The sequence below is a fragment of the Nicotiana sylvestris genome, chromosome 6, assembly GCF_000393655.2.
Source record: "Nicotiana sylvestris chromosome 6, ASM39365v2, whole genome shotgun sequence".
NCBI lineage: Eukaryota > Viridiplantae > Streptophyta > Magnoliopsida > Solanales > Solanaceae > Nicotiana > Nicotiana sylvestris.
Window position 1 is genome coordinate 114,842,072 of NC_091062.1, and position 23,344 is coordinate 114,865,415.

The window sequence follows — 23,344 nt, forward strand, 5'->3', positions numbered from 1 at the left end:
TTTTTTTTAAGGTGAGGTCTTGATGTGTGTGTTATAGGTAGAGAGAATGATGAAGAGTGGGTGGAGGAAATATTTTTTGGGGAGAGTGGGGAACATGAGTGGGGAAAGTGGGGAGAGTGGGAACATGAGTGGAGAAAATGGGGAAAGTGGGTAGTGAGTGGAGAAAGTGGGGAAAGTGGGGAAAGTGGGTAGTGAGTGGAGAAAGTGGGGAAAGTGGGGAGAGTGGGGAACATGAGTGGGGAAAATGGGGAAAGTGGGTAGTGAGTGGAGAAAGTGGGGAAAGTGAGGAGAGTGGGGAACATGAGTGGGGAAAATGGGGAAAGTGGGTAGTGAGTGGGGAAAGTGGGTAGTGAGTGGAGAAAGTGGGAAAAATGGGGAGAGTGGAGAACATGAGTGGGGAAAATGGGGAAAGTGGGTAGTGAGTGGAGAAAGTGGGGAAAGTGGGTAGTGAGTAGAGAAAAGTAGGAATAAATTCAAACATGATAAAAAATAAGCTGCTCACAATAGTAACTATATGTCTCCTCTTAATATTTTATATTATCTCAAATATACTAGTATCTTTATAAAGCTATTTTTAATTATTTTTAGATTAAAAGATAAAAAAATCAAAAAGAAAGGAAAAACGGAAAGAAAATGACGTGAAAGGCAAAGTGAAAGGAAACAAATGAAGTTGGTAGTTGTCTCATTTTTCCATTCTCACTCATATTCAGGTGTGACCTTCCCCTATTTTATTCTTAAGATTCTTTTTCTTTCTTTTACCAAGTAAGTTTAAGATTCCTCTCACAATCTGCACACACACACAATTAGTCTAGCCTCACGTACATAAAAATCAAGAGAGAGAAAGTGGGGATATCATTGAGTGAAAGAGAGGATTTTTAGGAGAAAAGTTTGAGTGGGGACATCACTTTAAGAAGAGAAGAGAATTTTGGGGAAGAGAGAGAGGGAGTGGGACACAATAGGAAAAGTTGAACATTATTTTTAGGCAAAAGAATGGAGGAGGAACGGGGAGATATACAACTTTACCTCCAACAAAATTAAATATATACCCCTTCTTCTCCATTGAAAGGGGGGGACGGTCTTGGAGATAAGAGGATTAGAGTTTGTTCTTAGTTTTTTTTGTCGGTTTTCTTTTCGATTCCACAGATAAGATATATATATATATAAAATTCAGTTCTTTCATGTCCTCAATTTACTTTAAAATCTGAAAATTCAAAAAAAAAAAAAAGAAGAGAAAACTGCTCCGTTTGTTTTTTGTAATTTTGGTTTCAACATGGAGATCGATTGAGCCGAAATCGGGTTTGCCGTTCGAGTTTTTGGTTGCTGGTTCGGTTCCTGTTTATCTGACGTTGTTTATTTCAAATACTCATTGCCGGATTCATTGTCTTCAATTCCAAACGAACTTAATTGAAGAGTTTCGCATTTTCAGGTTATCTCTTTTCTCATTCTATTTGCTCACTGCTTTTGTGGTGAATTAAGCATGGGAAGAGCCATTCAGGAAGGTTAACTTTGTATTTAGTTATTTAATTTAAACTGTTCATTTGGGGTTTTAAGATGAAGCATATTTGTTTGAGTATTTCTGGAATCGACGTGATACATTTTGGTTCGTTGATTTTCATGTATTGAATAGTATAGAACCCTAGGCTGGATCTTTAAGAGTTATAATATGCACTGTTATTTTCCTGTCTTTGACGTTAGGATATTTAATCTTTTCTTACTAAGGAAGAATTGAAGATCTGAAGGGATTTTGTTATTATATTAATGGATTAACTTAATTCTCTCTCAAAATGGGATGTTGAATAGTAAAAATATTAAAGTAAGTTTTCAGTGTATATTTTAGTTTAATTGGATTTTTTCTTGTTCTTTCTACTGGGGTTTATCTTATGGACAAATTCTTGCCTATCAAACTTTTCTTGTCTGTTTCTATGGAGCTCTAAGCATGATTGACTGTTCGACAACATTTGTAAGCTCAATTTGATTATGGGTTACTTAATGTGATGACCTTGGGAATTTTTTTTTAAAAAAGAAAAGAGCATTTAGTTGAACTAGAATTAGCTAATGAAGTTGAGTTAATTTGTTTAACAATTCACATGCCATATATTGTGTGTTTCTCGTACCCTTTTTAGCTCTTGAATTTGGTGCAAAACACCTTTATAAGCTTTTGTGGGTTGATTGCGCATTCCCATTATTTGTCTGATGCTCCTGTGTCTCATGATCTTTTAATTGCCCTCGTGTGTTAATTAAGTCATTAGATAGGCATTGGTTTCGCATAGTTATGATTTGGCATATTGGGTTGGAATTTGACTTGTGAGATTGGGGTATGAGATATATAAACATGGTGCGGCATTTGGCTTTTATGCTAAGTTCTGGTTAGTGGCAAAATCTTTAGTTAGCTCTTCCTAATGGCTTTAATTCACATGTTTTTTATTTTACTAATATTCTAGTATCGTTCAGTTTTTAAAGTACTGGACTGTTCATCCGTTGTTTTGTTTCATTGATTGGCTTCTGGTTGAATTTAGAGTTATTTGAATGATTGTCGGGTTGTGGGAATGGGAAAGACCGAGGGCCATTAGCAATTAATTGGTTCTCATGTTTTAGTTCCGGGCCTGGTCAAGTGCAAGAAATAAGAAGTTAAAAGAAAGTGAGCATGAAATTAATTTTTATTTCTTTTAGTTTTATTTATTTTACTTTTATTACATTATTCGTTAGGAACATGTTTTAGGCCGACCATACTTGGGTAGGCAAGTCTTAGGATTTTGTTAGCTTTGAGACGAGAGGTCGTTCCCTTAGCTAAATTTATCCGGGGAATGCCCCGAAATATTTGTATATATTTTATTCCGGGGTATGCCCCGTAGTATCTTGTATTTAGAGACCGAAAGTAGAACTCGTAGTATTTTTATTTTTATTTTTATATTCATTTTCATCTATTTAGGTGGGAACGACCTCGAGCCTCCTGTGTGTTTATTTTCCTTTTTCTGTATTTTCTACCTTAATTCGAATATTTTAAGTGCCGACTAGATCAAGTATCCGTACTAGTTAGGGACTTGGGGAGTGCCTAGCACCTTCTCCCCGAGTCAAATGAACCCCCTTACCTGAATCTCTGGTATGAACTTGGTTTTAGAGTCTAAAATGTTTAAAAAAGGAAAAATTATTTTTTTTAAAAAACGGTGACTTGGCACACCGAAATCAAAGTAAGGTGGTGACTCCGAGTTATTTCCTTTTGAACACAATTTTGTCACTTTTTAATTAAAAACCATTTTGAGCTTTACAAATCTTTTTTGTTAAGAGGGTTAGGTTGGTTAAAAAAAAGGGGTGTGTCAAATACTAGAAGCAATATACCCTGCAATTGCAAAGAAATTTACTCTAAGCATATAGTTTAACCCGTAGTAGCTGGTAACGCTTTTTATTGACGATAGTGTAAAGGTTCTTATACTATCTGTGTATAGAAGTTGGACTTTTTGTGTGTGTGTGTGTGTATTTTTAATAAGATTTGGACGGCAAGAAGATGGAATCTAATGAAAAGGAATTAGTTTTACCAGAGCAGAGATAAGGGAAGAAATCCAAATGACAGAAAAACAACCAAGAAAGGAGTCAGCAATGATTCCTGCGAGAATGGGGAAAATGGTGATGCAGCCATTCGCCACATTATACACTTTAGCAGCGGGGATGCTCTTCATGTTGAATTCTTGTATCAGATAAACAATCAGGTTGCTAACCCATCCTCCTGCAGCTACTGTCAAGCAAGCCATTGTTCCTGCTTAATTTTGGGAATTAACACATTCAAAATTTGTTAAAATACAAAAATTAGTATCCGATCTTTGTTACACAGGACCAAAATGCATCTAACAACTAACAGTAAAGTGTCAAGAAAGACCAAAAAAAGAAACCGACCTATCATAAAGGGGAAGGTTATCCAGCCACCATTTTTGCGGCTGTCTGAAGAGGAGAGTCTTGCTCTTTCATCATCAGAACTGGCTGAATTATCCATTCAAATTAGTCAATTTAATAGCAGTGATATTTCTTCTTTTTGGATATGGAGTTTCAAGTTTTTATAAGTAAGCAACTTTATGCTAGACTGCTAGACCCCAGGTCACTGATTTTATAGGCCACCCTGTTCATTTAGTTGGCTCTTTTGTCTTTGTTACGTTCATATAAAGTAATTTCGATAACTTTTGTGTTTAAATTAGAAATCGTTACTCTACTATTTATTTTAAATGAAATTTAAGTATTTAAAATCGCACAAAAATTAGGTTTTTTATTTTTATTTTTTATGTTTAGAAAAGAATAAAGAAATATTATTTACAAGAATTTTCAGGGAATCAAGAATTTTTTCCAGGGAAGAAGAAAAAGAAAAGGATCAACCTTTATTAGTGTAACTGAATGGTATTTTTCTAAGCAAGATGAAAAGCCTGTCATCTCATTTGTTGATAGGTAATTTACCTGTTTCATATATAGTATATCAGACCAAAAGATACTCGTATTTCCAACTGGAAAAGCATGGTTTTTAACTATTTGATCGTTCCTCAAGTTTAAATTGCCTTCACCTGCTGGTCCTTTGGTTATTTAAACCAAATTAATCACTAGAAAATGACGCGCGACAGCTACAATGGTATTGTCATCTTCAAAAAAGAAAACAATCTGAAAAAGGCATCACAAACAGCTACCACTTAGAATCGACATTTTACCTTATTGATTTGTCTAGCGGTCTCCATTTGGTAATTTTTTTCTGCTCGTGTATTTAAGCTGACTTATTTCATGCTTAATAATGATAATTTTTTTAATTGAAAGAAATGATAGAAGAAACCGTGAAGTATAACACACATCTGCATTCCTAATGGAGCTTGATATTCACATTAAATCACTAAATGTATAACATGTGCTTTATATTACTTTGTCTCACTTACCCAAATCACATTTTCTCTTTTAAATAAAGGAATTCCAATACAAGCTTAGCATGAGAAACCACAAGCAAATTGAAGTTTTCAACCCGTGGAGATGGATAGTTTCATATTATGACACTTTCTCAAACCTCGACAAGTTAAACTAGGTACAACACCGTGGATAAAAAGCAACCCTTTATATATGCACATTATTTTAACCTTTCTGTTTTCTAATTACTCTGTTATGCTCCTCGCTTATATATTGATACCACAAATTAAACCGATACAAATGCAACAAGTGATTGTTTTATACTTTAAAGGGTCATGACAATTTTACATGAATCCAGGCCTACTTCATTTGTGCTAATTGCTATCTATTTTGTCAATAGAATCATTTACTTCCTGGTCAACATTTTTATACTTGTACAATGAAGCACATACTAGGTAATACACAGAATTCGCAGCCCCTAAAACACATACCACCCAGAAAACATTATCCAACCTACCATTATCAATATTCTCCGGCAACCATCCTGTCACGCTTTGAACCAAGTCCATCACCCCGTTCCCTAAATAAAATGCTGCGCCCACAAAAACCGCCACGACCGCCGTAGACGTGCTTTTCAGGGACGATGGAAATTCTTGGTAATAAAATCCCGCATATCCTGGAGAATGAAAAGCTAGCCCGATGCCTGTAATTGCTAGCTGTGGCGCCAACCAGAATACGGACATTGGAGCTACAACATTGTTTTGATGGTGAGATTTCACTATTTTTATCCTCTTTGACTCGACCAGGGCAGATAAGGCCATGCTAACGACCGTTAGCAAATGGCCTATCCCAACCCGTCGAAGTGGTGTTAGAGAGCTACGAATGCATCTATTCAACAAAGGGAATAGGACTCGGTCCGTGAAGGTAATGGTTATGCATGTGGAGATCAATGTAAAGACAACAACAGAACCAGCTGGGATTTTGAAATGGGATCCGAAACTTCGGTCCATTTTTAGAGCTTGAAGGATTGCTAAACTGGCTTGTATGACTAGTGGGGTGTACAGAAACAAACCAGTAGTCCATAGTGGGAAAAGCTTTATCAATATTTTGAGATCTTCCACTTGTTGCACTGTACATAGTTTCCAAGGCTCAGCAATGAGGCCGTCCTGTTTCTTATCTCCTTCCGTGACCAAAGCCGCCCGGTTCAGGAACCTATTAAAACATAAAATTAGCAAATTCAATCCGCTTCTCGTTTGAAAATCATTTCACTTGAATCTTAAGGGCCAGGACAATAAATTTTGATTATGTACTTGACTACCACTTAGTAGCGGAACCAGGATTTCTTAAAATCGGATTCAAAAATATGCCGACTGAGATTCAAACCTACAACTTAAAATCCTACAAACCTATCTTTATGTCAGGGGTTCAACTGAACCTATTCCTACATTATAATGTTCTAATTAACGATAGGGATCAAATTGAACCCCTATAAGATCATGCTCCGATCCACCCGTGCTACTACTCGATATACTTTGAACCATATGTTTGGGAAGAGTGTTCTTACCTGAAGAATTTGGAAGGTTTTGGGAAGTCGGTTCTTGTAGCACTGTCCTGCGATTTCGTGCCATGGTAATAATCTTCACCTCCTAAAGAGAACGATTTCTTCCTAATGGCAGCGACGACGACCTGAGCCAAACTGACGAAGGGGCTTTCATGTTGTGTCTCAATATGGCGATACAAACGTTGGCCAGACAAGAAAATAGTCAAGCCAAGAATGTTGAATGCGACACAAATGGCGAACCCCAATACCCAACTAACATTGTCCTCAATGTATAAAAGGACTGTGCTGCCAATGACATTGGATGTGTGGAGTGCGAAAGTATACCAGTTGAAGAAAATTGCTTGATGCTTTGGCTTCTGGAATTGGTTTGCTCCCATTGATCCAATAGTGAAACGTGTACCCCCATTCCCCAAATATGCTAGCGCTAGAGCTGCATATAAGAATGTAAGTTGGGACGTTGATGCATTTCTGCACTCGCCCCAACCATAACCGCATCTTTGAGGTCTCAATGTATCAATTGCTGCTGTGAATGTGAGAAGCAGTGCTCCCTACCAGCCAAAAAATAAAAAAATTAAGTATACTTAAACACAGCTTAACAAGAATATTTATAGATCAGGTATAACTACGGCCTATAATAAGTGAACATTTTGTGACAAAGTAAACATTTAAATTACCTTTAAAATAAAACAAATAACCTGCGATGACAAGCTGAATCCCAATCATTAAAAACTGTCAGGAAGCATGTTCTATAGTTCAATGAAATGAATGCAAGAAGAAACTGGACAGAAAGTAATACACTTGTCGTTTCCCCTTTAAATTGTGAAATTTTCGGGTAAATTTCACAAATGATGACTCTTTTTCATCATATCACTTTGTTTCTCACACAAAAATCATAAAAAATTCATTAACTCACACAAAAATCATAGTAACCAGAAAACACAATTTTCTAATAGTATTTTCTTATTCCAGGTTCTTTTATTTTTTAATTTCAATCTAATAAATAATAACCCAATTAAAATAGAAAAAAAAATATTTTTAATATAATAGCCGATAAAATATATATTCTTATATATTATGTGTATATAAATATTCTATATCTTTTTGGCTAGTGAATGCAATTAGTTTCGGCTGACCGATCAATTTTATATTTTCCCTTTAAAATAGGAATGATCCAACCCAACCTGACACAATACCATTTGCATAAATTAAAATAATACTAAAAGTGAATTCTTTCCTCAGAAAATACTTAGTTTGAAATGCATGAGACTGACAAAAAAAAGAAAGAAATAAAAGGTATAATTAGAGAGAACTTAAAACAAAAATGAATATCTTGAAAAGAAAAATAAAAGATAGAAGTATCGTATTTTGAAAGATTTACTTTTAGTATTATTTTAATTTATATATATGGCTATTGGGTCGGGTGGGTCAGGTCGGGTTGAGTCATTCCTATTTTAATTGAATTATTATTTTAGACTGAAAACAAAAACTAAAAAATTATGGAATAAGAAAATACTACTGAAAAGTTATATTTTCAGTTATTATGATTTTTGTGTGAGTTAATAGAAGTTTTATGATTTTTGTATGAGAAAACATAGTTAAGTCATTTCGTTTGTATTTTATTCAACGGGACTGAAAACACAACAATGATTTGTTTTATGGACAATTATATTATTTCCGGTCCAAATGAGGTTAGTTATATGACCATTTATGTAATTTTCTCGAATGCGCATCACGGAATGGTCGAAATATCCATTAAATCCACTCATTAAAAACTGCCAGGCAGCATGTTATACACGGTTCCATGAAATTAATAAAACAATTGTCGTTTTTCCTTTGAATTGTAAAATTTTCTCGAATGGTCATCACCGAATGTCCGAAATATTAATAGGTTCGCATATAAAGAAACAAATACTCCACCATTGAATCACGAGAACTCAAGGCCCTGCATTGAACAAGGGAAACAATCCACTGAAATGGGTGGTCGTTACTCGTCATGCTTCAAAGCATCTCTGAGCTAATATTTAATAAAGAGTTCAACTTCTGTATACCGATATAAATAAAAATTTATGCTATCAAATCGTCTAAATTAAAACAGAAGTATATCATTTTGGGGTAAGTTCCATTTTCGAGTTCCAACTCCTAATGCATAGTGTCATACTTCTGGTAATTATTTGTCATACTAATTAAGGGTAGGGTTGAATGGTTGAATGGTTGAATGGGACTGGAAAAATCATTTTTCTGTTGAATTTTGTGTCAGTTTCGTTCTGACAAATGCTCACCTCCCATATCTATCCATCAATTATGGATATTGCGATAGCTAAAATGGTGATGTAGGCCCAATATATAAGCCGATGGATAATCTGTTGGAAAGCATTTACTATATATATATATATATATATAAGTGGCAAGTCTTGTACTTATACAGCAATTGCCTAAAAAACAGCAAAAGATGAAAAATGAATCACAGAAATATTATTGAGGTGGCCACGCTCAGGGAAACTGTGGGTATTTGCGTGTCTCTTTTTACAACTGCCACTTGGAATCTCAGATAATTGCTCACTACTACTACTACACTTTTTCTTTAGATAAGTGCATCTGAAATAATTTTTAATTAGATAAAGTATTGCTCAGCTCATCTTATCAAGTTTTTAATTAATGTGTCTTTTGGAGGCATTTTTAAAGATAAATATTTAGAATTTTTTAATAAAATTTCCACTAATGGATATCTAACAAATCTTAAATTCTTTACGGTGAAAATTTTTACGGCATTACTACGTACAAAGACCTCAACGAAGTCCAAAAGATTTGTTTTAAGCAAAGCTTTAGTGGCCAAACAAATACTAAAACTACTCGCGTTAATAAAGATGGTTATATAACCGAAACCAAGACAAGCAGATAAGTAAGACAACTTCTATCAACGACAAATATCACAACAACAATATAACGATAAGATACTGCTGTTCTTTTTATCGTGAATCGACATCTTTTCAATCTGTGAAAAGAAAAAGGAGATAAAGGAATCAAAGCTACCAGCCGAGAGATAAGAAGCAATGTTGAAACTATTTTGGTGTACCAACATGAAAGAAAACATAGAGTACCACTAAAATAACCAATTTACACATACTATTATTTAGCCAACCTCCCACAAAACGATCATTAATTAAATGATGAGTTAATTCCATGAGGCCTTACGCGGCGCGAATCCGGATATAGTCGAGTTCCAATGCGGATATCGGACACCAGGTGGGAAACCAAAAAGAATGAGTTAATTTCACATATGGTTACCGAGTTTATATTGTTACGATGAAAAAAAAAAATCAATTATTCGTTCCGTTTTAACATATGTGACCAAATTTGAATAAGCATGGAGCTTGAGAAAAGTAAATATTTCATTTTTTAAAATCTTGAGATCCTAAAAGTGTAATAATGATCGTATGCTTGTAAGACTTTTAAAGCTTGTCCTCTAGACATTTCCTAACTTGTGTGTTGGTATAAAGAACTTCTCATCGGTAAATTAGGAAAGTTTAAGCTAAGTCGTTTCAAATTTAAAAAGTTACTATATAGTATTATAATTTGATAAATATAATTTAATAATTGTGTGACTAAAATTTAGTCATCTAACGAAATCCAAAACCATGACAAAAAGACATATATACCTTTACATGAAATTGACAAAAAGAAAAAGGAGAAAGAAAGGGGAAAGGGAATAAAAGTTTCTTACCAGCAGAGAGATGAAAGAAGAAATCCAGATGACGGAGAAACAGCCAAGAAAAGAATCGGCAACTACGGCACCCAAAATAGGGAAAATAGTGCTGCACCCATTCGCCATATTGTACACTTTTGCAGCACTTACGCTATTCATGTTGAATTCTTGTATTAGATACACAATCAAATTGTTATTCCATCCTGCTGCAGCTAGTGATAGCCCTGCCATGCTCCCTATTAATAATTTCAACAATAAAAGTTCAATACTCCATTATATATGGTCAATGGGAAAAAGGACTAATACATAGCTTTAGAAGAAGAAGAAAAAGGACCTATGATGAAGGGGAAGGATATCCAACCGCCATTGTTATTGCTGCGAGCTGCAGGAGAAGACTGCACCTTTGTTGCAGCTTCATCTACACACTGGACAGCTGGTTTCTCCATTGCTGCATTAACTCAACTGTTTATCCTGATCTCTTTTAGTTTCTCTAGGACTGATATACTTTTTTGTTTTTATTCTTTTCGGTTGGTTTGTTGGCTCAACTTATGATGTCAACTTATAGGGAGTATTTTGTTTGCAAGTACAAAGGGTGTTTTGGTAAAAATATAAATTGCATAGACTATCTTATTACATATTTTTTTGGCTCTTTCAGTCCAAAAAAAACACCTCTTTATATTTAGTAACAATTCAACTTTAAAATGTCATTTACCCTTATAACTTATTTGGATGATTGTTACCTATTGTATTGTATCGTATTGTTACTCTAAATACAATATTTATTTTGATTGTTACTTAAATTTTATTATATCGTATCGTTAAATCTGTCGTTACGTAATGGCAAAAAGTATCACTTTATGCAACGACCGATTTGGTGTAGTCGCATCGTTATCTTATTTTTTCTCTCATCTTGTCCGTCCTTATTATTAAATAATCATATTTTATCTTTTACCCTACCTTTTTATATAATAATTCTACCTTGTACCTTACTTTTTCTTTATAATATTGCAAGTTTATACTTCATATTATTGGTGCATGATATCATGAAACGATGACAAACAATACAATCTATCCAAATATTGTGTACATCAAAACAATACAATACAATACAATACAATATAATACTATACGATACATAGAACCATCCAAATAAGCTGTTAATGATTTTTTATAGCCACACAAATATTTATAGCTCATTGTAGACTAGAGGTGTCAAAAGCCTTTCTTAAACGTTTGTGTCTAGTCAAATACTGCAACATTAATTGGGATGAAGAGAGTATTTACTTATGCGTGATAAATACTTATTCATGTGAAAAAGTTTGACTTAATACGGAGTTTTAGAAAGAAATATAATTTTTTGAAACTTATGATCTAAAACAAATTATAAATATTTATGTGGCTAAAAAGGTTTCTCATTAAGGATAAATAATTTTTTTTAGTTGAATTGTTTCCGAATTTTCTAAATTATCATACTCTCTAAAGTTGACTAAAAAAGAGATGTTTGTCACGTCCTTAGTTGTTAACTAAGTACATGTGCGGCACTTGACAACTCGCTTACGATCTTGCTCAACTTGCTCACGTTCTTTCTATGCCAAGTCAGCCTTACTACACTCAAGAACGCTAAGAGAATGGAAGAAAGAACACAAGAGAATTGTTAAAGGAAGCTTTGTATTGGAGAGGACTTGAATTGTTTGCTTGGTGAATTACAAATGAATGGCCCCCTTTATATACTAGTCTCCTAGGGAATAGTGTGTAAATATTAATTATTACACAAGTCCTTGATATTTACAAGATAACGGGTTTCTCTAGAATTCTCTACAAGCCTAGAAGATTCCAAGGACTTTTCTAGCAAATCCATAAGGATCTAGGTTCTTCCTAAGGAAATGTCCATACTTCTCTAGAATCTTCTCACAAATGCTAGCCTTCTTCTTATGTAAGCTTCCACATGGCATTAATATATTCCAAATGGCGCCTATATGGCATGATGATGTGGCGGGTCATCACACTCTCCCCCACATAATATTGCAACGACTGCGGCGCAATGCTGCTGCATAAACTCTCGGATATTATCTTTGAATTGCCATAAGTCTTCATATCGTTCCCACGTGGCCTCTTCTGGTGATTGCCCTTTCCAATGGACGAGGAACATAGCGGTGGCTTTTTGCTCTTGTTTTCGCCTGGCCTGGTAATCTATGATAGCCTCATTCCCCCGATCATGCGAGGCAGTGATAGTCATTGGCGCTCGACTTGATTGGCCCCTACTCAGATCATCCTTATCTTCATGATATGGCTTAAACATGCTGACATGAGAAATATTGTCACGACCCAAATCGATGGACCGCGACGGGCACCCGGTACCTTACTCAACTGAGTACCAACATAACGTATCTTTCTTGTTACATCATCATATACACGTGACATATGGTCCTAATAGGCCAACATGATTATTTATAAACTCAAAACATAGGCCGACAAGGTCGTACAATCTTTTACATACACGACATATGTCTACAAGCCTCTAAGGGTACATAAATGTCATAAAGGTCGGGACAGAATTCTGCCATACCAAACAATACACGTCTAAATCATACTAACCAACAAGCAACTCCGAAGCAATTGGAGTGCACCAATATCTTCCGCTGAGCTGATAGCCTAGTTGGAGGGCTCTTGACCTGCCTATCGAGACCTGCGAGCATGAAATGCAACGGTCCCAGGCAAAAGGGACGTCAATACAAAAAATATACCGAGTATGTAAGGCACATGAATAAGTACATAATAGACATGGAAGAAATATAGAGTAAATGACTCAACCTGTAAGTTTGGATAACTCTGTAAGTCATAAAATAATTATAGTGTCATGCATATGCGTATGAATGTCATGTCGTGCATAGGTACATGTGTTCATAACATCATCAAGCCTTTGAGGGCATCCCATTATATCATCTCGGCCACTGTGGGCAAAATCATCAACGTATACCAGCTGATCAGGTGGTGGTGTGTATATAACGCCATAACATTTATACATATACATATACATATATATATATATATATATATATATATATATATATACACGTATATAACACCATCTAGTCATGGGTCAATATGAATGAATGCAATGCATGAGAATTACGTCAATAAAATCTTTCGGAGTGCCATGAGACCATTTTGCCTCTGATCAATATCATGAAGTAAACTTTATCAACTTACATATTTTCTGAGACCCATGAACGGACGATAAAATAATAAAACATATGGAAAATCAAGAACATAGGCATCTCTAATACTTCTATGAATAGAGTTATTTATGGAATTTGTGTATTTGCTCATTTCGTTCGTGTCATATAGATCATGCCAAAAAGAGCGAAGGGATAGCCTTAACATACTTGAACCGATTCTCTTTTGCGAAAATATGTAACGACGAATTGAAGTAGAGAAAATTCCGTATGATATTCTTGAGAAAGATTGTACCGGACTTTCTTTAAATTAGCATTTCAAAGAATTTCATGTTTGGACTGGTATCATTGCAGAGAGTTTCACCTTTTGGACATTGTAATGCTCCAGGGAGTTTTAAACAACATTTGTATAAGAAGAAGGCACAAATCACTTTTATTTGAGTTCTTACGTTTCATTTATGAACTTCAAAATATTGGACCATCATTTGCCTTTTTCTCCTTTACTCTACAGGGGTCATATTTATGCTGTTTGAGTCTTCAGAATCCTCGTCACTTCAGCTCAATCAATCTTTCAAATCCATTATCACCAGATCAATTAGTAATCTTTACTATGTATCTAACTTATTGACAAAGAAATGCAATTTGCTACATTGCTTAAGAATTTCATTAAGTTCATATGATATTTGTTAAAATGTGGCAAATTCCTAAAGAATGGACAAAAGAACCTAAAGTGACTCATATGGTATATGAATTCTTAAAGTGACACCTTGCATATAAAATTAAGAGTCATTCCTAAATGTCTCTTGGGCTGCCACGTTACTTTGGGGAATTTTATTAATTTTATCCACTTATTAGTTAATTGGGTAATGTCCTGTTACCAGGTAATTAACCAATTACCTGCATAATTTAAAAATAGTCTCAAATTACTTAAAATTTTGTTCATTTTTAATATATTTTATACATCGTGCTACTATGGTCATATGGTACCTTGCATGGTACTAGTTCATAATTATCGGGTATTATCGCTCGATCCGTATTTTATCCCAAATGCCAAACTTGGACGAAAATTTGTTTCCTTTGACTTGCTTCCCCTCTCATCTTCACGAATTTACTTTTTACTTGTTTGAAATAGCATAATTCTTATAAACTCCGAATAATCTTTTCCTTGGACTGATGTCAATTACTTTATGACAAATTCAACGTACAATACTATAGGGTGCAACATCGTCGTAATGTAGTACTGCGAGACGTGACATCTCACTTCCGGGCTCTCATTAATTTATTTTTGGCGTGTTTTCATGTACGAAAATATGGGGTGTAACATCATTCCCCCCTTTGGAACATTCGTCCTCGAATGTTGACTGATGCGTTTAATGTTCTCATATCCAGTAGCTCTTGCAAATACTTTTGTAGTCCTCTTGCCATCTAGGTAATTGTTCTGTGAATAAGTCCAAAGGCCAGGGCATTCCCCCCTTTAGGCCCTTTTCCCATTTCATGACTTGTGATCGAATTCCTTCTAATTTTTAGCCAATCCTGAAGTTCTTCGCTTGGTATTTTGTCGAACTTACGAATATTTCTATATCTTATTTTATAGACCTGGTTATCCATTCGTATGACTTTACTGCATCTACATAGGTCATACTATACCATAACTCTTACCTCGATCTCTCGTTACTAAGGTCTGCTACCAAATCCCAAGTTACTTTCATTGCTTATCCCATACGTATAAATCTATGTCCTCTAATGCTTCCACATTACTGTTTATCTTAAGAATGACGGCCTAATCTCCTCTCATACTTTATAACTTTTATCCATCCATTGTTGATTCACCTCAATTTTGATCCATAATTCACCCTGATAACTTAACCTTTTATGTAATATTGCTGCTAGGATTCACATTTTATCGGAGAACATCTGAAATGATTAGATTGATCCACCCGGGGCGATACCCTGCTTTCATAACCGTATCTCACGGCATCCCAATATGATTCACCTTGCGTGGGTATTTTAATCTTGCCCAATTGATGAAATCCCTTTCTTTTATTCGTCAGATCATTACTCAATCGAAGGCCCAAACATCATTTTTTGTCTATAGTAATTACACCCTTATTCTATTAACAGGGCATCATTCCATCTCTTCTGAATGTTATTAGTCTTAGACTCCTTTGAGTTTATTCAGGCTATACTGAACTTTCTATAACTTAGAGAAACCATTAGCTTTCTTGTTTTCATGGGTTCTAATCCCGAGGACTTATCCGTTCTCATCACCATCTCACTCACCCTTTCTCGTTCTTGCTCCTGTCATAAAATTTGTTTCTTTACTATACTTTAGCTTGGGACCTATACATATCTATTTATACTATTCGCGGCCTTCCTTCAACTTGCTTGATCCATAAATTTCCTTATGTTGTTCTGAAACATTAAGCAAGACATCACATCGTCTCTAACTATTCTTTACTCTCATAATCAGGCTTTTTCGATACCTAAACCATAGGCTAGAAGATATGCTACTGACGTTGCTGCTATCATTCTTGGATATTGAATCCCCGCGCTTCTAGCCTTCTAAGTATGGAATATTCTTAACCTTCTGCTTTTGAGTATCTCGTTCATTGTTCACTTTTACCTTACTTTCCTTAAAGCCTCACATCACATCTTCTATCTCTTTCATGACCTTCCCTCCACATAGATATAATTCACATCCACGTCTTGAACTTTTATTATAATACATGTACCTTTTTACATAATCTCGTGAGAGCTTCATACTAACTTCTTATGAGGTTGGGATACCTCTAGTTGGATTTATCGTAGAGCTGTTATAGAATATGGCTACTGCATTATCTCTCTTGTACCTTTGATAGTAAGAGTAATTCTGCAATGTTCTCAATCAAGATTTCTATAATTTTCAGGGTCGAATAATGAGATTCTTGATTTACTTCGTTAATGTATCTCTTTAGTTTCCTCCTCCTTCTGATCAGCCTTTATGTAGGCTTAAGCTACCTACCGGTATACAGTTCATGGTATTAGTTATTACGTTTACCCTTTCATGAGGAATATCCATGATATAGTCCTTTGTCTATGACCTAGGCTCAATTCTTTCTTTTAACTTATACCGGAATTTTCTATGGCTATATATGCTGCATGTATAAAACTCCAAACTCTTAAGTGCATTCATAACGTAAGTAACTCTGGATCATGAATCAAATAATTCTTTTTGTTCCATCTCAGCCTTCTTCAAACGTAAGCAATTACTTTTCTTATTCGTTTTTCCCCTTCTTGTGTGCATACACAGCTTATCTTGGTGACCACGCATATTGGAATTTCATAGAACTCATATGGTCTTGAATATCACTTCTGATTTTACTTCCCATTCCTTAGCCACAATAGATATCATTTTCTTTTGGAGTGCATGCAATGTTGTTGTGAGACTGTTGTCATAAGACCATTTCCTTCTTAGGTTACCCAGCTTAGGTTGAAGCCTTCTTTCTTATTTCCTCAGTTAGTCTCTCTTTCTAGTACTTAGGGAGAACCCTTGACCCTCGTAAAGCCGTGAGCTTATTATAGACCTTTTGATGTCCTTCTTTGCCTAAAATTATCCATAGTTACTCACCTTCGTGTCCTTGTGCTTGTAGGGTTGCTTCTGAACTGATATTTTGATTGCCTTCCCAGTGACACTTTCTTTATCCCCGTAACACACATACGGTACCTTTAACCATCCCGAGTCCTATTTGAATATATCTCAAGTATTATAATGACATTACTGCGAGGATGAATTCTTCATGTTGGGTTTACTACATTCATCTTGCATGATCTATTGATTTGTCCATAACTTCTTGTCTAGGCATGACTATGCTCTTCCTGCATCAACTACTAATTACTCATTGACCCATTATCATATCATATTCTGTGTAATCTTTCTTTTGTTATTCCCTTGTCTTAACTTACCTTACGTACTGACTCCTTATCTAATAATAACTTTTCGGGCAGGAACCCTTACTTCCTTTTTTTGTCATCGTACATACATAACGTTCTGGAATCATAGCATATCTGTAGGATTCAGATAAGTGCAATCTCATTACTTTCTTATTTTTATCGCACTCTTCCTTTACCATTCCATAGTTACTAGAACAACTTAATTCTATCTTAATGCCACATCACTCCATATTCCCCCCTTTAGGGGATTACTAAGATTTAGTGCTATGATGATCTACGTATAGATGTCTTACCTTTTCATCTCTGGCGTCTTTTCATATCGTCGATGACCCTTACTCGCCTTGAGATAATCCTTTTGTACCAAGGATAACAAAATTCCTCACTCGCGAGGGTGACACTTAATGTAACTGGTACATACAGTCCCTTAAGCTTAACTTTGCTCACATTGCTTGCTTTAGGGAATCGTCTTCCTGAATGACCATTCTCTGAGTTTCTCTTGAATCTTCTTCTATTGTTCATTATGTTATCGCCGGAACGAAATCTAAAATTCTCATGATGTCGACCATTATAACCTCACTCAACCTCTAATTCATGTTTAGTTTATCTTGTTCACCAGCCCATATTGATTTTTATTATTCTGGGGTCTAACTTTTCCTTCTGGTAGTCACGTTGGAGTCACAGACTTATTTCCCGAAATGAGGATATGACTTTATGGCCTATATTTTTTGTTGTCTCAAGGCTTGTCACCTCTTATCTTTTACTTCACTTGACTATAAACTCTGTAATACTGTCATCTTTTTGAACTACCGTTGCCATCCATATATCACATCTTACTCTTAATGCTTCATTAGTTCTCGTCTTATATCCTGCTAACATTTATGTCTATCACTTTATTCTGAAAACACGAACAAGGTATTCCTTTGCTCTTAGCTCCCTGGATCCATACATTGGCTCTTCGAGTTGTCTAACATTCTCTCTCTACTAGGGACAGGAGCCATACTAAGGCAATATTTATCCCTTCAAGGTTTCCAGTTCCTATCATTGTAGTACTCGTATCTAGCTGTACTATTTTAGTGTGCACCATCTGGGTGTCTCACAAGGAGATCTATTAGCACATTTGTAATATCCTTCGAAAATGTCAACTAACGCAAACAATTCATTCACCATTTTTGCTTACTCTAATCCCAGCTAGATCGTGATATTATGTCCTTCTCTTAAACCATATTTATTAGCTCCCATCGAGCATAATTTAGATCGGTGTGGCCAATTATACATATCTCTATTACTGTTAAAGGTAACTCAAAATTCTTGCATCTCTCTTCCTGAATGGTAAATAAGGATAATCTTTATTAACTGGGTACCTCGTACCATTCTTCACCTTGCTTCTTTTACTTGCTGTAACTCGTGTCTAACTTCCGATTCCATTATTCATTTTTACCGTAAGACGGGATAAGTATTCTTTCCTAAGAGCTCCTTATTAAGAACCATACTCTTTTTAGTACATGCATGATCTACTGAATACCTCTCATTTACTCATCATAAGCAAGATGCAAAAAGCGAATTCCTCTAACTCAACACTTCCATAGCTATATCTCTTATCGATTGTCTTTCTGAGTGTAAGCATCGTCTTATTACGAATAGAAGTTTGGGATTTGAATTCTTATAAGTGAGTTCTACCACACGATCTAGAATAAGAAGAAAGAGTGACGGTCCTAAATGCCCTGTAGCCTCCTGCTTATAAGTGTGGTGCATGACACACCCATAAACAAGACTCTACTAGACACGGCTTGTAGACTCCCTAGGACAGAACTACTCTGATACCATTTTTGTCATGATCCAAACCGATGGGTTGTGATGGGCACCCGGTACCTTACTCAACCGAGTACCAATGTAACGTATCTTTCTTATTACATTATCATATACACGTGACATACGGTCCTAATAGGCCAACATGATTATTTATAAACTCAAAACATATGCCGATAAGGTCGTACAATCTTTCACGTACACGACATATGTCTACAAGCCTCTAAGGGTACGTAAATGTCATAAAGGTCGGGACAGAGTCCCGCCATACCAAATAATACACGTCTAAATCATACTAACCAAACACGCAACTCCGAAGCAATTGGAGCGCGCCAATATCTTCCGCTAAGCTGATAGACTACTTGGAGGGCTCTCGACGTGCCTATCGAGACTTGCAGATATGAAACGCAGCGTCCCCAAGCAAAAGGAACGTCAGTACGAAAAATGTACCGAGTATGTAAGGAACATGAATAAGTACATAACAGACATGGAAGAAATAAAGAGTAAATGACTCAACTTGTAAGTTTGGATAACTCTGTGAGTTATGAAATAATTATAGTGTCATGCATATGCGTATGAATGTCATGTCATGCATAGGTACATCGTCAAGCCTCTGAGGTCATCCCATCATATCATCTCGATCACTGTGGGAAAAATTATCAATGTATACCAGCTGATAAGGTGGTGGTGCGTATATAATGCCATAACATTTTCCCATATCCCATATACATATATATTATACATATATACGCATATATAACGCCATCTAGTCATGGGTCAATGTGAATGAATGCAATGCATGATAAGTACGTCAATAAAATCTTTCGGAGTGTCATGAGACCATTTTGCCTCTGATCAATATCATGAAGTAAACTTTATCAACTTACGTATTTTCTGAGACCCATGAATAGACGATAAAATAATAAAACATATGGAAAATCAAGAACATAGATATCTCTAATACTTCTATGAATAGAGTCATTTATGAAATTTGTGTATTTGCTCGTTTCGTTTGTGTCATATAGATCATGCCAAAAAGAGAGAAGGGATAGTCTTAACATACCTGAACCGATTCTCTTTTGCGAAAATATGTAACGGCGGATTGAAGTAGAAAAAATTCCGTATGATATTCTTGAGAAAGATTGTACCGGACTTTCTTTGAATTAGCATTTCAAAGAATCTCACGTTTGGACTGGTATCATTGAGAGAGTTTCACCTTTTGGACATTGTAACGCTCCAGGGAGTTTTAAACAACATTTGTACAAGAAGAAGACACAAATCACTTTTATTTGAGTTCTTACGTTTCATTTATGAGCTTCAAAATATTGGACCATCATTTGCCTTTTTCTCCTTACTCTATAGGGGTCATATCTATGCGGTTTAAGTCTTCTGGATCCTCGTCACTTCAGCTCAATTAATCTTTCAAATCCATTATCACCGGATCAAATAGTAATCTTTACTATGTATCTAACTTATTGACAAAGAAATGCAATTTGCTACATTGCTTAAGAATTTCATTAAGTTCATATGATATTTGTTAAAATGTGGCAAATTCCTAAAAAATGGACAAAAGAACCTAAAGTGACTCATATGGTATGTGGATTCTTAAAGTGACACCTTGCATATAAAAGTAAGAGTCATTCCTAAATGCCTCTTGGGCTGCCACGTTACTTTGGGGAAATTTTATTAATTTTATCCATTTACTAGTTAATTGGGTAATGTCTTGTTACCCGGTAATTAATCAATTACCCGCATAATTTAAAAATTATCTCAAATTACTTAAAATTCTATTCATTTTTAATATATTTTATACATCGTACTACTGTGGTCATATGGTACCTTTCATGGTACTAGTTCATAATTATCGGGTATTATCGCTCGACCTGTATTTTATCCCAAATGCCAAACTTGGACGAAAATTCGTTTCATTTTGACTTGCTTCCTCTCTCACCTTCACAAATTTACTTTTTACTAGTTTGAAATAGCATAATCCTTATAATCTCTGAATAATCCTTTCCTTGGACTGATGTCAATTACCTTAGGACAAATTAAACGTACAATACTATAGGGTGCAACATCGTCGTAACGTAGTACTGCAAGACGTGACACCTCACTTCTGGGCTCTCATTAATTTATTTATGGTGTGTTTTCATGTACGAAAATATGGGGTGTAACAGATATGGTAGATCTTAAGATACGCTGGCATGCCAAGCTTGTATGATATCTTGCCTACCTTGGCGACGATCTTAAATGGCCCATCGTACTTGCGAATCAGATTCTGAGGCATGCACCATAGTGCCTTGAACTATCTTGGGTTAAACTTCACCATGACCATGTCCCCAACTCTATAGTTTGTGGGACGCTGCTTACGGTCCGCAAACTTCTTCATTTTCTTAGCCGCCTTATCCAAGTAGGACTTAACAGTGTCGAGCTACTCCTCCCATCCTTTGGCCATATGATAAGCCCCCAAACTCTTTCCCTCGAACGCGGCTGGTAATGAATGTGGAGTTTGTGGTTGTTGGCTTGTGGCTAGATCAAATTGTGTCCGCCCCATGGACTCACTTCTCTGCAAGTTATAAGAGAATTGGGCGATGTCTAGGAGCCTTGCCCAATCTTTCTGATGTGCGCTTACATAATGCCTCAAGTAGCATTCTAGTAAGGCATTGATACGTTCCATTTGTCCATCTGTCTGTGGGTGGAAACTAGTAAAAAAGTGCAGTTCCGTGCCAAGTATGTCGAACAACTCTCTCCAAAAGTTCGGGGGTCTCGATCACTGATGATATGCCTTGGTAACCCCCAATACTTTACCACATTCTTAAAGAATAGCTTGGCGGCTTCCTTAGCTGTGCAATCCGGTGAGGCGGGCATGAAGGTAGCATATTTGGAAAATCTATCCACGACCACCATAATAGTACCATAACCGTCAGACTTCAGTAGGCAAGTGATAAAGTCCATAGTCACTCTCTCCCATGGACTCTCTGCAACTGGTAGTGGCTCCAAAATTCCACCGGGTTTGTTGTTCAACCTTGTCCCATTGACAGACAAGACAAGCCTGCACATAACAATCTACGTCATCTCGCATGTGTGACCAATAGTAGACTGACTCAACCAAGGCCCTACTGCGATGTTGACCTGGATGACCATCCCATATTGTGTCATGACGCTCTCTTATGATCCGTCGTCTAATGTCTCCAAACTTAGGCACGTAGACTCGCCGACCTGTGGTAAGTAGTAGGCCATCTTCTATCCAAAATTGTCTCATCTTGCCTTTGTTGGCTAACTCGATAAGCTGTTTGGCTGTTGGATCATGCTGCGTGCCTTCTTTTATAGACTCCCCAATGTCCCATCTCACTGAAGTGATTGCAGCAATCTTGGCTTTCCGGCTCAAGGCAACGGCTACAACGTTACCTTTGCCCGGCTTATACTCCATCGCATAATCAAACTCGGCCAAGAAATCCTGCTACCTAACCTGCTTTGGTGTGAGCTTCTTCTGTGTCTGAAAGTAGTTAGTAGCCACATTATCAGTCTTGACCACGAACCTCGACCCGAGCAGATAATGTCTCCATGTACGAAGGCAATGAACAATGGCAGTCATTTCTTTCTCTTGCACCGTGTAACCCCGATCCGTCTCATTTAACTTGCGACTCTCAAATGCTATGGGATGCTTATCCTACATCAGGACACCCCTAATGGCGAAGTTTGAGGCATCTGTGTGCACCTCAAATGTCTTGGAAAATATAGGTAACGCCAAGACTGGCTCCTCTGTTACAGCTTCCTTAAGGCATTCAAACGCCTTTTGACAATGCTCTATCCAAACCTATGGCTTGTTATTCTTTAGAAACTCAGTTAATGGTGCGGACTTTGCTGAGTATTCACTGATGAACCGATGATAGTAGTTAACAAGGACAAGGAAGGATCTCAACTCAGTTACCTCTATAGGTGTCTCCCACTCCTGGATAGGACATACCTTAGCCTCGTCCATGCGTAGCTCACCATTGCTAATGACATGGCCCAAGAAGTGCACCTTTGATTGTTTAAACTCTCACTTCTCCCTCTTGATGTATAGCTCGTTCTCCCACAAGACTTGGAAAACCTTCCTTAAGTGCTCTATGTGTTCCTCCAAGGTGTTGATGTAGATGACTATGTCATCTAGGTAGACTACCACGAACTGATCAAGGTATGGATGAAAAATCTTGTTCATAAGGGTGCAAAATGTGGTCGGTGCATTGGTTAAGCCGAAAGGCATCACCAACCACTCAAAGGCTCCATATCCCGTCACACATGTTGTCTTTGGCTCATCCC

General features: G+C 36.3%; 1 protein-coding gene and 1 long non-coding RNA gene across 2 annotated transcripts; one reads left to right on the forward strand and one right to left on the reverse strand.

Moving 5' to 3' along the window:
• Nucleotides 1–722: 722 nt before the first annotated feature.
• On the forward strand, nucleotides 723–4,029 carry LOC104247195 (uncharacterized). The gene is made up of 2 exons (XR_716142.2): nucleotides 723–1,426; nucleotides 3,537–4,029. It is a non-coding gene; the product is annotated as an uncharacterized lncRNA (long non-coding RNA).
• Nucleotides 4,030–5,240: 1,211 nt separating this feature from the next.
• Nucleotides 5,241–10,635, reverse strand: LOC104247193 (protein NRT1/ PTR FAMILY 2.7-like). The gene is made up of 4 exons (XM_009803151.2): nucleotides 10,465–10,635; nucleotides 10,149–10,366; nucleotides 6,431–6,975; nucleotides 5,241–6,078 (listed from the first exon to the last, which is right to left on the reverse strand). Exons 1-4 carry the CDS (start codon nucleotides 10,574–10,576, stop codon nucleotides 5,241–5,243), a joined length of 1,713 nt encoding a protein of 570 aa, XP_009801453.1. The 5' UTR covers nucleotides 10,577–10,635.
• Between the last annotated feature and the right edge of the window lie 12,709 nt (nucleotides 10,636–23,344).

What these genes read in the sequence shown, in the direction of transcription:
- LOC104247193 (XM_009803151.2), bottom strand. Translation starts at nt 10,576, where the DNA reads ATGGAGAAACCAGCTGTCCAGTGTGTAGATGAAGCTGCAACAAAGGTG. An exon ending in ATCCTTCCCCTTCATCATAG is followed by an intron (nt 10,367 to 10,464) that starts GTCCTTTTTCTT and finishes AATTATTAATAG; the next exon opens with GGAGCATGGCAGGGCTATCA. An exon ending in AAACCTTCCAAATTCTTCAG is followed by an intron (nt 6,079 to 6,430) that starts GTAAGAACACTC and finishes ATGTTTTAATAG; the next exon opens with GTTCCTGAACCGGGCGGCTT.